Source organism: Manis pentadactyla, chromosome 7, assembly GCF_030020395.1.
Source record: "Manis pentadactyla isolate mManPen7 chromosome 7, mManPen7.hap1, whole genome shotgun sequence".
NCBI classification, from domain to species: Eukaryota; Metazoa; Chordata; class Mammalia; order Pholidota; family Manidae; genus Manis; species Manis pentadactyla.
The window spans coordinates 97445865-97458281 of record NC_080025.1 but is presented as its reverse complement, the minus strand read 5'-3'; the positions used below and the strand labels follow the sequence as shown (position 1 = coordinate 97458281).

General features: G+C 34.8%; 1 protein-coding gene across 5 annotated transcripts in view; it reads right to left on the bottom strand.

Annotated features, from left to right (window-relative positions):
• STK31 (serine/threonine kinase 31) overlaps positions 1 to 12417 on the bottom strand; it is a 123973-nt gene that overhangs the window by 57895 nt on the left and 53661 nt on the right. For all 5 annotated transcript variants that reach the window (XM_057504587.1, XM_036877788.2, XM_036877806.2 and 2 more), the window contains 3 exons: positions 9706 to 9885; positions 7943 to 8059; positions 6837 to 6956 (listed from right to left, as the gene is read on the bottom strand). In XM_057504587.1, the coding sequence (XP_057360570.1) occupies positions 6837 to 6956; positions 7943 to 8059; positions 9706 to 9885 (417 nt within the window). The remainder of the gene's footprint in view (positions 1 to 6836; positions 6957 to 7942; positions 8060 to 9705; positions 9886 to 12417) is intronic.

Below are 12417 nucleotides of genomic sequence, written 5' to 3'. Positions count from 1 at the left end.
GGGATCCACACCAGCTGCTCTGTGTCAGAGGAAAAACAGACGGTCTGAGAGGCTTCCTAGCAGCGAGAGCACTGCTGAAGGAGCGGGGTTTGCATGGAGCTTGCTGCGTGGGGAAGGGGAGAACTGAACAAGGTTGTTTGGGCGCGCTCTGCCCAGCTGGTTGGGAACTTTGAGGAGCTTCGGGTGCCCCATTTCCCTGGCTGCCTACTCAGCTCCAAGGACCCCACTGTGACATGCAGCCTGCTGTGCCTTCCTCCTAGCCTGCCAACACCGGTTCACAAACCTCCAGTCACTGTGCTGGCATCAGGCCAGCCACAGGGAGGCCCCGCCTACAACAGCTAGAGACGCAAAACACACAGGCTTACACCTGTGTGCTTGGCCCATTGGCTCTGACACTGGAGGAAGGCACTGCAGACAGGAAACAGGAAATAGGAAACAGATCTTTCCTAACCCCAGGCACCAGCTCCACTCCCCTACGATCCCCAGCCTCACTCTAGGGGCTGAACAGCTCCAGAGACTGGAGCTTCTGGGCACTAGTGGGCTCCACAGAGAAATATGAAATGTCAAAAGAACATAGTTCATACCAAAATCTCACAAACACCAGAAAAAGGGCCTAATGAAACTGAACTCACCAATCTGCCTGAAAGAGAGTTCATAATAAAAACCATAAACATGATTATGGAGGTACAGAAAAATTTTCAAGAACTCAGGAATGAATTTAAGTCAGAGATTCAATCATTAAGAAATTCTATATTTGAAATGAAACATACAATGGTGGGATGTAAAAGCAGATTAGACGTAGTAGAAGATATGGTAAATGGAACAGAAATTAGAGAAAAGGAATACAAAGAAGCTGAGGCACAAAGAGAAAAAAGAATCTCAAAGAATGAAAGAATATTGAGAGAACTGTGTGATCAATCCAAATGGACCAATATTCATATTATAGGGGTACCAGAAGAAGAAGAGAGAGAGAGAAAGGGATACAAAGTGTCATTGAGGATGTAATTACTGAAAACTTCCCCAAGCTGGGGAAGGAGATAGTCTCTCAGGCCATGGAGGTGCACAGATCTCCCAACACAAGAGACCCAAGGATGCCAACATCAAGACATATAACAATTAAAATGGCAAAGATCAAGGATAAAGACAGACTTTCAAAAGCAGCTAGAGAGAGAAAAAAGATCACATACAAAGGAAAACCCATCAGGCTATCATCAGACTTCTCAACAGAAACCTTACAGGCCAGAAGGGAGTGGCAAGATACACATTTTAATGCAATGAAGCAGAAGGGCCTTGAACCAAGAATACTATACATGGCAAGGTTATCATTTAAATTTGAAAGAGGGATTAAAAAATTTTAGAAAACTTTGAGAGAATTTACCTCCCACAAACCACTGCTACAGTGCATTTTGAAGGGACTCCTATAGATGGAAGTGTTCCTAAAGCTAAACAGATGTCACCCAAGGGATAGACAAAGAGTACAGAATATGATTCATAACACACAAAGAATGGAGGAGGAAGAAAAAGGAGGGAAAAAAAAAGATAACCTTTAGGTTGTGTTTGTAATAGCACACAAAGTGAGTTAAATTAGACTGTTAGATAGTAAGGGAATTACCCTTGAACCTTTGGTAACCACAAATCCAAAGCATGCAATGGCAATAAGTACATACCTATCGATAATCACCCTAAATGTAAATGGTCTGAATGCACCAATCAAAAGACATAGAGTCACTGAATGGATTAAAAAACAAGACCATCTATATGCTGCTTAGAAGAGACTCACTTCAAACCCAAAGACATACACAGACTGAAAGTAAAGGGATGAAAAAAGATATTTCATGCAACTAACAGGGAGAAAAAAGCAGAAGTTGCAGTACTTGTATCAGACAAATAGACTTCAAAACAAAGAAAGTAACAAGAGACAAAGAAGGACATTACATGATGATAAAGAGGTCAGTCCAACAAGAGGATATAACTGTTATAAATATCTACACACCCAACACAGGATCACCTACATATGTGAAAAAAATACTAACAATTAAAACGGGAAATAGAATGCAATGCATTCACTTTAGGAGACTTCAACACACCACTCACTCCAAAGGACAGATCAACCAGACAGAAAATAAGTAAAAAGACAGAGACACTGAACAACGTATTAGAACAGATGGACCTAACGGACATCTACAGAACACTCCATCCAAAAGCAAAAGGATACACATTCTCCTCAAGTGCACATGGAACATTTTCAAGAATAGATCATATACTAGGCTACAAAAAAGAACCTCAGTAAATTCAAAAAGATTGAATTTGTACCAACCAGCTTCTCAGATCACAAAGGTATGAAACTAGAAATAAACTACACAAAGAAAACAAAAAAGCCCACAAACACATGGAGGCTTAATAACATGCTCCTAAATAATCAACAGATCAATGACTAAATAAAAACAGAGATCAAGCAATATATGGAGACAAATGACAACAATGATTCAACAACATAAAATCTGTGGGACACAGCAACAGCTGTGCTAAGAGGGAAATATATTGCAATACAGGGCTACCTCAGGAAAGAAGAACAATCCAAAATGAGCAGTCTAAACTCACAATTAATGAAACTAGAAAAGGAAGAACAAGTGAGGCCCAAAGTCAGTAGAAGGAGGGACATAGTAAAGATTAAAGCAGAAATAAATAAAATTGAGAAGAATAAAACAATAGAAAGAATTAATGAGAGCAGAAGCTGGCTCTTAGAGAAAATAAACAAAATAGATAAACCCCTAGCCAGACTTATCAAGAAAAAAAGAGTCTACACACATAAACAGAATCAGAAATGAGAAAGGAAAAATCACTACAGACACCATAGAAATACAAAGAATTATGAGAGAATACTATGAAAAATTATATGGTAACAAACTGATAACCTAGAAAAAATGGACAACTTTCCAAGGCTGACCCAGAAAGAAAAGAAAATCTGAATAGACCACTTACCAGCAAAGAAATTGAATTGGAAATCAAAAACAACTAATAACAAAACACCTGGACCAGAATGTTTCACTGCTGAATTCCACCAAACATTTAGTGAAGACCTAATACCCATCCTCCTTAGAGTTTTCCAAAAAGTAGAAGAGGAAGGAAGACTCCCAAACTCTTCCTACAAGGCCAACATCACTCCAATACCAAAACCAGGAAGGACACCACAAAAAAATAAAACAGACCAATACCCCTGATGAATATAGATGCAAAAATACTCAACAAAATATTAGCAAACCGAATTCAAAAATACATCAAAAAGATCATCAATTATGATAAAGTGGGATTCATCCCAGGGATGCAAGGATGGTACAACATTCAAAAATCCATCAAAGTCATACACTACATCAACAAAAAGAAGGACAAAAACCACATGATCATCTCAAACGATGCTGAAAAAGCATTCAACAAAATTCAACATCCACTCATGATAAAAACTCTCAACAAAATGGGTATAGAGGGCAAGTACCTCAACATAATAAAGGCCATATATGACAAACCCACAGCCAACATTACACTTAACAGTGAGAAGCTGAAAGCCATTCCTTTAACATCGGGAACAAGACAAGGATGCCCACTCTCCACACTTCTATTCAACATAGTTCTGGAGGTCCTAGCCATGACAATCAGACAACAGAAAGAAATAAAAGGCATCCAGACTGGCAAGGAAGAAATTAAACTGTCACTGTTTGCAGATGACATGATATTGTACACAAAAAAGCCTAAAGAATCCACTCCAATACTAGATCTGATAAACGAATTCAGCAAAGTTGCGGGATAGAAAATTAGTACACAGAAATCTGTTGCATTCCTATACACTAACGATGAACTAGCAGAAAGAGAAATCAGGAAAAACATTCCATTCACAATTGCATCAAAAAGAATAAAATTCTTAGGAATAAACCTAACCAGGGAAGTGAAAGACCTATACCCTGAAAACTATGGGACACTCTTAAGAGAAATTAAAGAGGATGCTAATAAATGGAAATTCATCCCATGCTCTTGGCTAGGAAGAATTAATATTGTCAAAATGGCCATGCTGCCTAAAGCAATCTACACATTCAATGCAATCCCTACCAAAATACCTACAGCATTCTTCAATGAACTAGAGCAAATAGTTCTAAAATTCATATGGAATGACAAAAGACCCCAAATAGCCAAAGCAATCCTGAGAAGGAAGAATATAGCAGGCGGAATTACGCTCCCTGACTTCAAGCTCTACTACGAAACCAAAGTAATCAAGACAATTTGGTACTGGCACAAGAACATACCCAGAGACCAGTGGAACAGAATAGAGAGTCCAGATATAAACTCAGGCATATATGGTCAATTAATATATGATAAAGGAGCCATGGATATACAATGGGGAAATGACAGCCTCTTCAACAGCTGGTGTTGACAAAACTGGACAGCTACATGTTAAGAGAATGAAACTGGATTATTGTCTAACCCCATACACAAAAGTAAACTCAAAATTGATCAAAGACCTGAATGTAAGTCATGAAACCATAAAACTCTTAAGAAAAAACATAGGCAAAAATCTCTTGGACATAAACATGAGCAACTTCTTTATGAACATATCTCCCAGGCAAGGGAAACAAAGGCAAAAATGTACAAGTGGGACTATATCAAACTAAAAAGCTTCTGTACAGCAAAGGATACCATCAGTAGAACAAGAAGACATCCAACAGTATGAGAGAATATATTCATAAATGACATCTGATAAGGTATTGACATCTAAATTATATAAAGAGCTCACTCATTTCAACAAACAAAAAGCAAATAAGCCAATTGAAAAATGGGCAGTGGAGCTGAACAGACAATTCTCCAAAGAAGAAATTCAGATGGCCAAAAGACACATGAAAAGATGCTCCACATTGCTGATCATCAGAGAAATGCAAATTAAAACCACAATGAGATATCACCTCACACCAGTAAGGATCGCCACCATCCAAAAGACAAACAACAACAAATGTTGGCAAGAATGTGGAGAAAGGGGAACTCTCCTACACTGCTGGTGGGAATGTAAACTAGTTCAACCAATGTGGAAAGCACTATGGAGGTTCCTCAATAAACTAAAAATAGAAATACCATTTGACCCAGGAATTCCACTCCTAGGAATTTACCCTAAGAATGCAGCAGCCCAGTTTGAAAAAGACATATGCACCCCTATGTTTATCGCAGCACTAGTTACAATAGCCAAGAAATGGAAGCAACCTAAGTGTCCATCTGTAGATGAATGGATAAAGAAGATATGGTACATATACACAATGGAATATTATCCAGCCATAAGAAGAAAACAAATCCTACCATTTGCAATAACACAGATGGAGCTAAAGGGTATTATGCTCAGTGAAATAAGCCAGGTGGAGAAAGACAAGTATCAAATGATTTCACTCATATGTAGAGTATAAGAACAAAGAAAACACTGAAGGAGCAAAACAGCAGCACTCACAGAACCCAAGAATGGACTAACAGCTACGAAGGGAAAAGGGACTGGGGAGGGTAGGTTGGAATGGAGGGATTAGGGGGTAAATGGGGCACTACGATTAGCACACATAATGTGGGGGGCGGGGGTCACGGGGAAGGCAGTATAGCACAGAGAAGACAAGTAATGATTCTATAGCATTTTACTATGTTGATGGACAGTGACTGTAATGGGGTAAGTGGGGGGGACTTGATAATGGGGGGAGTCTAGTAACCATAATGTTGTTCAAGTAATTGTACATTAATGATATCAAAATTTAAAAATTTTTAAAAAAAGAAGAAACAATATGAAACAACATGGAAAATAGTCATGATAAAATGTTAATACAAAAAAAAAAGATTTAACTAGTATTTACTGAGTTCAGACTGAAATAAGAAACTCCACATTTTTCAATAGACAATTCTACCAACTGATTTCTTAATTATCCACATTTCTACTCAGAAGAATATCAGTTTCAGCAATCAAGGTACTAAAGGCAAAAGAAGTATTTCAGGCTGAGACACAGAGTGAGGCACACTTTGCAGAAAGGTTGTAAATTTGAATTTTTGGCTGTAAATTGAAATTACCTTTCCCAAAAGTACTCTGACAATACGTATCAACTTTTTTAAATGTTCATTCCTTCTGACTTAGTAATTAACAATTTTTAGGGATTGATCTGAGAAAATTATGTATACAAAATTATGCATGAAGATTATGTACAGTGTTACTTATAGTAAAAAAAATGGAAGTAAACTTAATGTCTAACATGAAAGGTTAAATAACGTACATATATGCTGGGATGATGTTTTAGTAGCTCAAAATGACAGTATAGAGTAACTATTAATCATATGGGAAAATGTTCATTAATACACCATTAAATGAAGAAAACATTTTCAAAATAACCTAGAAAATAATGCAATGCACATGATATATATATGCATACATGTGTCACCATCCAAAAAGGAAATACTCTGAAACTGTCAGTGTCTTTTAGGCTAAGGGGATTATAATCAATATTTTTATTTCTTCTTATCTTTCATTATATAGCAAATTCTACTGTAAAGTTGTATAAGCAGAAAGAATAATGATATAGGTTATGTTTTTTTAAGGAAATAAGGAAATAAAAGACTTAAGACAATGAAAAAACTCAATATATTTGTATCAGTGAAGTTGCCATTTCCTCTATAAGGTGAACTTAATCATATAGTGGCTAATGATAGCTATACTGTTTTTCTAGCAATAAAAAACAGTTTACCTACATACTGAACATTAAACCACTTGAGATTAAGTATTAAAACCTCAAAGTATAGATATATAAAACCAATAAAATAAAGCATATTCTAACCTCGATACTGTCCTTATACTTGGATTGTACCATGGCAATAAGCTTTTCCTCTGAATGGATTTTTTGTAGCACTTGGTTGTATGTATTTAAAACGATCTCCTTGTCTGCATCACCTTGCTCCTGAATGAAATCATACACAAAGGAGTATCGAAAATAGTTAAAATTTTCAATAATAATGGGTAAAATTTTAAATGATGGCTTTAACAAATTTCTGTATCCATTTTAAAATACTTCTTAAACACAAATATTTTTCTAGAAAGAGAGATAGATGTCAAAGATGTTCATACGGAAATTTTATTTTCATTACATTATTATTCCTAAAGCTGTCTGGAGTGAAGGGAAATAAGTGATATTAATCTGTTAAATTTAAGAACTAAAAATATATAGAACTTCAACACTTTATTTTTAGAAATCATCTATTAACAACCACTTCTAAAATCAACTCTGACGAAACCATTCAGGTAAGAACTATTTGACAATAGGGAAATACAGTAATGCATATGTATTTTTTAATGCTAATCTGAATAAAATCCCAAAAGTGAAAAGAAACAAGTAAAATGAAGAACATAACCACTGAGACATTGGTAAGCATCCTAGGAAAACTGGGAAAGAGTCCCAGTGAGCAATATTAACTATATTAACTATAAAATGCTCTTTTGAGGAGCTACACTAATTTTTAGCCTGACACAGCAATAGAGAATATACACAACAGAGAAAGGGAGCTACTAATCCATTTTGTGTATCCATTTACAGGGCTCTCCCAGATTTTATTTCAAGTTTTCACAAACTCTGAAGAGTCTTTTCTTATAGTCATTGGGTATGATGGACTCAAGAATCAAATGATACAGAAAACTGATACACTCAGATTAAGAGGAATCTTTCTAGAATTAAACACTATTTTTTTAATGTAAAATACCCTATTAAAATGAAAATACCACCCTGTGGAAGAATAAGACTTTGCATTGTGTTTGGATTAGAATTTGACAGTGTTACTATTTCAAATAGGCTGCCTATAAGAGAACCACTTAATACCAATCTTACTACTTTCTAACCAACAACAGAAACCATACTGATTCAAAGAAAGCAGTAAGAACATCAATACTCACAACCATAGATATCTCCAGCTCTTTGCAGATATTTGACTCAGTCTTCTCAAGGATTTCATCAATATTACCAATTGTGTCTTCAGAAGTCAGTGATTCTTCCACAGACAAGTCAAAAGCCTCATTTGAAAAAATAAAAATATAAACTATTTCATTAATTATTTCAATTAGTATTGTGCCCTTATACCTGGAACATTAGCTATGTACTGGGTCATGTGGCAGAAATAAGGATACATAAGATAAAGGACTAGCTTCATAAAACTTATGCAACAAAAAGGTAAACACAGATTTTTAACATAATTAGTAGTTAAAGAGAGGTGAGAGGACAAATACAGAGGAAAAGTATGGGGGAAAACAGGCACATGACCATGACTTTTTTGTGAATAGTAAAAGAGGCAGTCTGACTAAAAGATGGTGATAAAAAGCCTTGAATGCTCAGGTAGCAAGTTTAAATCTAATAGGTAGTAGGCAGGCAATGTCAACTCTTGAACAAAGAAGAGGTATGTTTATACCTGGTACTTACTGATGACTTACTAGTATTTAGGAGTCTAGAGATTAAAACTATCTGGTTTCTATCTCATTAGGACAACCAAGGTATTTTCTACTAGGAAATAGACTTAATAAGGTATTAAATAGAATAAAATTAGGGACCTAAACTATAAAATGAAACATAAAGGTCACAAGCAATCACTATGATTTCAGAGATTCAGATTTGTGATTATGGAAATCTGGATTTGGAAAATAGCTAGGGAAATGAAAGAAAAGGGTAACTGATATTAACCTAAACAGAAAGACAGCTATGGTCAATAACAAAAGAAAACAAAGAAATAACTTGGATGTTAGTATATCCATAAGTACCAAAAATGAAGAGTTCTGGAAGTAGCTAGAAAATAAAGATTTTTTCCCAAAACAAAGCTAGAAATGCATATTTAGAAATCATTCACAGAAATAGGGTAAATGATACCATCAGTGTCCTTGCCCTTGCTGAGGAAGTTTCAAGCAGTCAAAAGAACAGAGAATCATTAACAAAATTAGTCCAAAATTTAATTAGGATTCTGAGTACATTACATAAGACCACATGCTCCCAAGCCTTTTGGAAAATTACATGGTGTTTTTACAATAAAACATCTTTTCTAATATATAATATCAACTAATACTCCACATTTATTTAAGATCTCTTTAAGATATTTAATATACCTAAAACTTAAGACTGAAATACTGTCAAACAACTGGCATAACATTTTAAGCATGACTAGTTAGCCAACTAATGTTAAAACACATTATGTCGAGAAAAAAAAAGAATATGTCTAACAACTGATGGTTAAATATAGTGTTGTTATAATTTAAGATTTTACATAGGGTAATTTAGTGAAGAAAATAAAATACTCTGGTCAAATTTAAAAAAAAACACACATTGTATCTTGCTAAAAAAGAAACCAAAAAAAAGAACAAAGCCTACTTACTACCCTCTAAAGCACATGTATATATACATACTCTTATCTCAACACTGTAGCTATAAAATACACATTACACTTGAAATAAATTACAATGCTATCTTACACCTACATTTTAACTGAAGTTTTCATATATGTCCTAAATAGAGAATATACATGTGTGAATGCCTTATTCCTCCATCCCAGCCTTCTCTCTCTCTCTGCTTCTCTCCCTTCTCCCCACCTTCTGAGAAAAGAAGTAAATTACATTTGGAAGATTTTTTTTAATATTCTTTGGTTTATACTATACCACTGAGCAAGAACTCTTATTACCTTTAAGGTGTTCTGGAACCATGCTACAAGATGTTGTAGAGAAACGTCTGTTTCACTTCTAACACTGGTGAACTCCTCTCTTTTACCACACTTCCAGTCATAAAATTTCTTAAGTATTTCTTCAGAGTTTGTCCCTTCTTTGGCTTGTCCGTATACTGCTTTTAAAGAGGCTGACAAATCCTGCAAATATTTATTTCTGTTTTAATAAAGTTTTTTAACTTCATATTACAATTCAAGCTCTGTATCAGAATCTAAGAGACAGAAAAGCAGTATGTGGAATCCCTATCATTGACAATTTTATAAATAAAACTTAGAATAAATAGACAGTCATGAAAACATAAAACTACCTAGAAAATGATTTATTTGGCTTATAATAGCAAAAGTTTATCAAGTGAATTAAGATAACAAATAGCTTTATATTCTTAGATTTTTAATTAAGTAGAAATTATCCTCTTTTCTCTGACTTTATATAAGAATCACTACTGTTTTATCCTGACATGGAAGTTTCCAAGAACTTTTGCTAAATAAAAATAAACTACAGACCAAAATATACAAATAATTCTAATTAAGTAAAGACTACTATACAAACACACACACACACACACTTAAAAGCATTTTTTAAAGGACTGGAAGAGACAGAGAGCTCTCAGAAAGCGGCAGCACAAGCAAGAGGCAATGGGTTTATACAGTATATCATAGAACTTAGATGAAGCAAGAATTGATAGCCAGTACAGAAGGGTTGACCAGCCCTCGGGCATTCTGTTTTCTTCCCTTTTCCCCTGAATACCTGGTAACAGTTCCACCCAAGGTGGTAGCCACTGGAAAAGAGCAGTAGCCAAGGTGCAGAGACTGGGAGGTACACTGAAGAGTAAGATCATCCAGAACAGAAGCCAACAGAAAGTAGCTGAACCCAGACTGCAACCCCAGAAGCTCAAAGAAACAACCCAATCCTGTTCCCTAAACCCACCTGAAGTCTTTAAAGTCACAATCCAAGCTTTCACATCTCCTTAGGGACCTCTACTGTACTATCCCAGAGCTACATAACAGCACAAAACTAAGATAGTTTATAGTTCTCCAACAGAGTATGAGATCTTGAGGGGACGTTAGGAAGGATGAAATATGTGAATAATACAGGTACTCTGAAAGAAAGATAAACTTAGCCACCTCATTAAAAAGGAAGCAAGATCAGTAGCCCATATATTGGTAAGAACTCAAAATAAGCATAACAAATATTCTCAACAAAAAGAAAGAATACTGCAAATACAAAGCAAAACCAAGTAGATATAAATAATAACCAACTGAAGTTATTAGGTATGAAACAAATAATCTCTGAAATAAAAGAACAAAATGGATTGGCTAAATGGCAGAAAGGATACAGCTAGAGAATCAGTGAGCTAAGTCAAGGATCCCTCCAAAAAGACACAGAAAGGGATAAAAAGAAAAAAAAAATGGATGAACAATTAAAATATGTAGAAATACCCATCTAACAGAAGTCCAAAAATGAGAGAAAAATAAGTGGGAATAAATGGGATAGGCAGGGGTGGAGAACAGTATCTTTAAGAAATAATTATCAAATATTTCTTACAGTTAAAGAAAGATTTAAAAAAACCTCAGACTGAACTGACTCAGATTAAATCTAAATATGTATGTTTTAGTGTAATTTTGTAATAAAGTCAAGAGAAAATGTTATGCTTCCAGGAGAAAAAGTATCACAGGACAAAAATAAGATTGATATCATAATTTCCAGGCTATGGAAATTATAAAAAAATAAATTATTACTGTTAAACTTCTAAAGAAATAAAGGCCTTTATTGGACCCAATATTTTATAGCAAGCTAAGCAATTGTTTTAAATGCTTAAATGTAAGTGATTGTTTAAATGTTTGAACTATTTAAATATCTTGAGTCATTTAATACCACCCAAGGACCTCTTGGAAAGCACCCCTGGAGAAACACTCCAATACATAGAAAAAAAAAAAACAAAAAGATATCCAACTTCTGAAATAAGAATTAGAAAATAACTCCAAAGTTTGTTATTTAATTGAGCTATCATTTACAATATCCACAATAGTCTATGACTAAAATCTAAAATATCAACTATGGTTGGTTGGTTAGTTGGTTTTTGGGAAGGAGATATAAACAGAGAAGGAAGATATATCAAAGGCAAGTGACCATTTTAAGGTATTAAGGGTAGAGGGCAAAATAGGAGGAAAAAAATTTACAGAAGTAAGTTCTATAAAAGTATTGATTATAAATAAACTCAAAATGGATCAAAGACCTATGAATAAAAGACATGAAACTATAAAACTCTTAGAAGAAAACAGGCAAAATCTGTTGAACATAAATATGGGCAATTTTTTCCTGGACACATCTCCTCTGGCAAGGAAAACAAAATAAAAAATGAACAAATGGGACTACATCAAACTAAAAAGCTTCTGTACATCAAAGGAGACCATCAGCAGAACAAAAAGACAACCTACAGTATAGAAGAATATATTTGTAAATGATTTATCCAATAAGGGGTTAACATCCAAAATATATAAAGAGATCATACACCTCAACACACACACACACACACAAAAAAAAAAAAACAAATTACCCAATTAAAAAATGTTGGGGAAAAAAACATTTTTTCAAAGAAGAAATACAGATGGCCAACAGGCCCATGAAAAGATGCTGCACATGGATAATCATCAGGGAAATGAAAATCAAAA